Source organism: Cyprinodon variegatus, unplaced genomic scaffold (assembly GCF_000732505.1).
Source record: "Cyprinodon variegatus isolate N-32 unplaced genomic scaffold, C_variegatus-1.0 Scaffold5857, whole genome shotgun sequence".
Taxonomy (NCBI): domain Eukaryota; kingdom Metazoa; phylum Chordata; class Actinopteri; order Cyprinodontiformes; family Cyprinodontidae; genus Cyprinodon; species Cyprinodon variegatus.
Genome location: NW_015156310.1, coordinates 1 through 1,129, shown reverse-complemented (window position 1 = coordinate 1,129; position 1,129 = coordinate 1). Strand labels below are relative to the sequence as shown.

General features: G+C 33.7%; 1 protein-coding gene across 1 annotated transcript; it reads right to left on the bottom strand.

Moving 5' to 3' along the window:
• Positions 1-346: 346 nt before the first annotated feature.
• On the bottom strand, positions 347-1,082 carry LOC107081514 (eukaryotic translation initiation factor 5A-like). The gene is made up of 2 exons (XM_015369679.1): positions 689-1,082; positions 347-547 (listed from the first exon to the last, which is right to left on the bottom strand). The coding sequence occupies exons 1-2, from the start codon at positions 848-850 to the stop codon at positions 404-406; spliced, it is 306 nt and encodes a 101-aa protein (XP_015225165.1). The 5' UTR covers positions 851-1,082; the 3' UTR covers positions 347-403.
• Positions 1,083-1,129: the final 47 nt, after the last annotated feature.

The window sequence follows — 1,129 nt, the reverse complement described above, 5'->3', positions numbered from 1 at the left end:
GTCAAAAATCAAAACTAAATATGCATCAATGTCTTCCATTCGGAAAACATGCACTATTTTGTGTTCATCTAGCAAATAAGTAGTTATTGGGTTCTTGGATAAATGTTTAAAAATGAAAGGGGCATAAATAATTCTGCTAAGTATACTTACTCTGTTATTTTGTACTGTACTAGCAAGCAATGGGAACATCTTTAAATGGCACATAATGGCTAAATTTATCATCATATATATATATAATATATCATATATATATTTTTTAATAATTCCGTTAGGATCAAATAAATTTTAAGTTCAAATAAAATACAAGTCTAAAAACTAAGCAGAAACTGTGTGTTGACTTGTTGACTTGGCATCGGTTCTCAGCTTCATTCCAATTGATGTGAATATAGTCGGCACCAACACTTCATAGATATTGTAATGCTCTACAATAGGGTCGTCTCACCTGGTGTTCTTCTCTTGTCACATTTGGAACATCCACATTTTGAGTAGGAGGGATGATATCCTCAAGTTTCTTATGAGTAAAGATATCAATTGCAACAAGATGCACCTGAAATTGTATTCATCCATTAAGATATTGCTTCCAGAAATAAAATATTTGGATGTTAGTATAAATAGTGAGAAAAATAACTAATAAAACAGCTAATTTCATCTAGTTCAGAACACAGATGCTTGCAATAGAAGGTTGTACCTTGGCATGCCCATGCTTTCCACTCTTCGAAGTAGAAATTTCCACAATCTGACAAGGACGTCCTTTTATCATAACAAAGCCGTTCTTCCTCAGTGCAGAGCACTGCACTGTGTATGTAGCAGAGGCTCCAGCATCTGCCGTGGACAAGTCATCATCTAACATGGTGAGCCCCGAGCTGCTTCATATACAAATGCAAAGCAAATAAGAAAGGGTTATAAAAAGTGTGAAAGAGAAAAAAAACATTTATTTATGGTTACTGCAATTGCTAAAATAAACACATTTTTAAAAACAATCTGCACACATTAATTCTCATCAGGTAACTTATGTTTAGCAATTAACATTCTATACTAGCACTGACAAATGGTAAAAGGAGTAAGATGTTAGCTGCCTTTTTTGTGACCATATATATGTACTGGACAATGAAGGTAGGATAAGGAATGA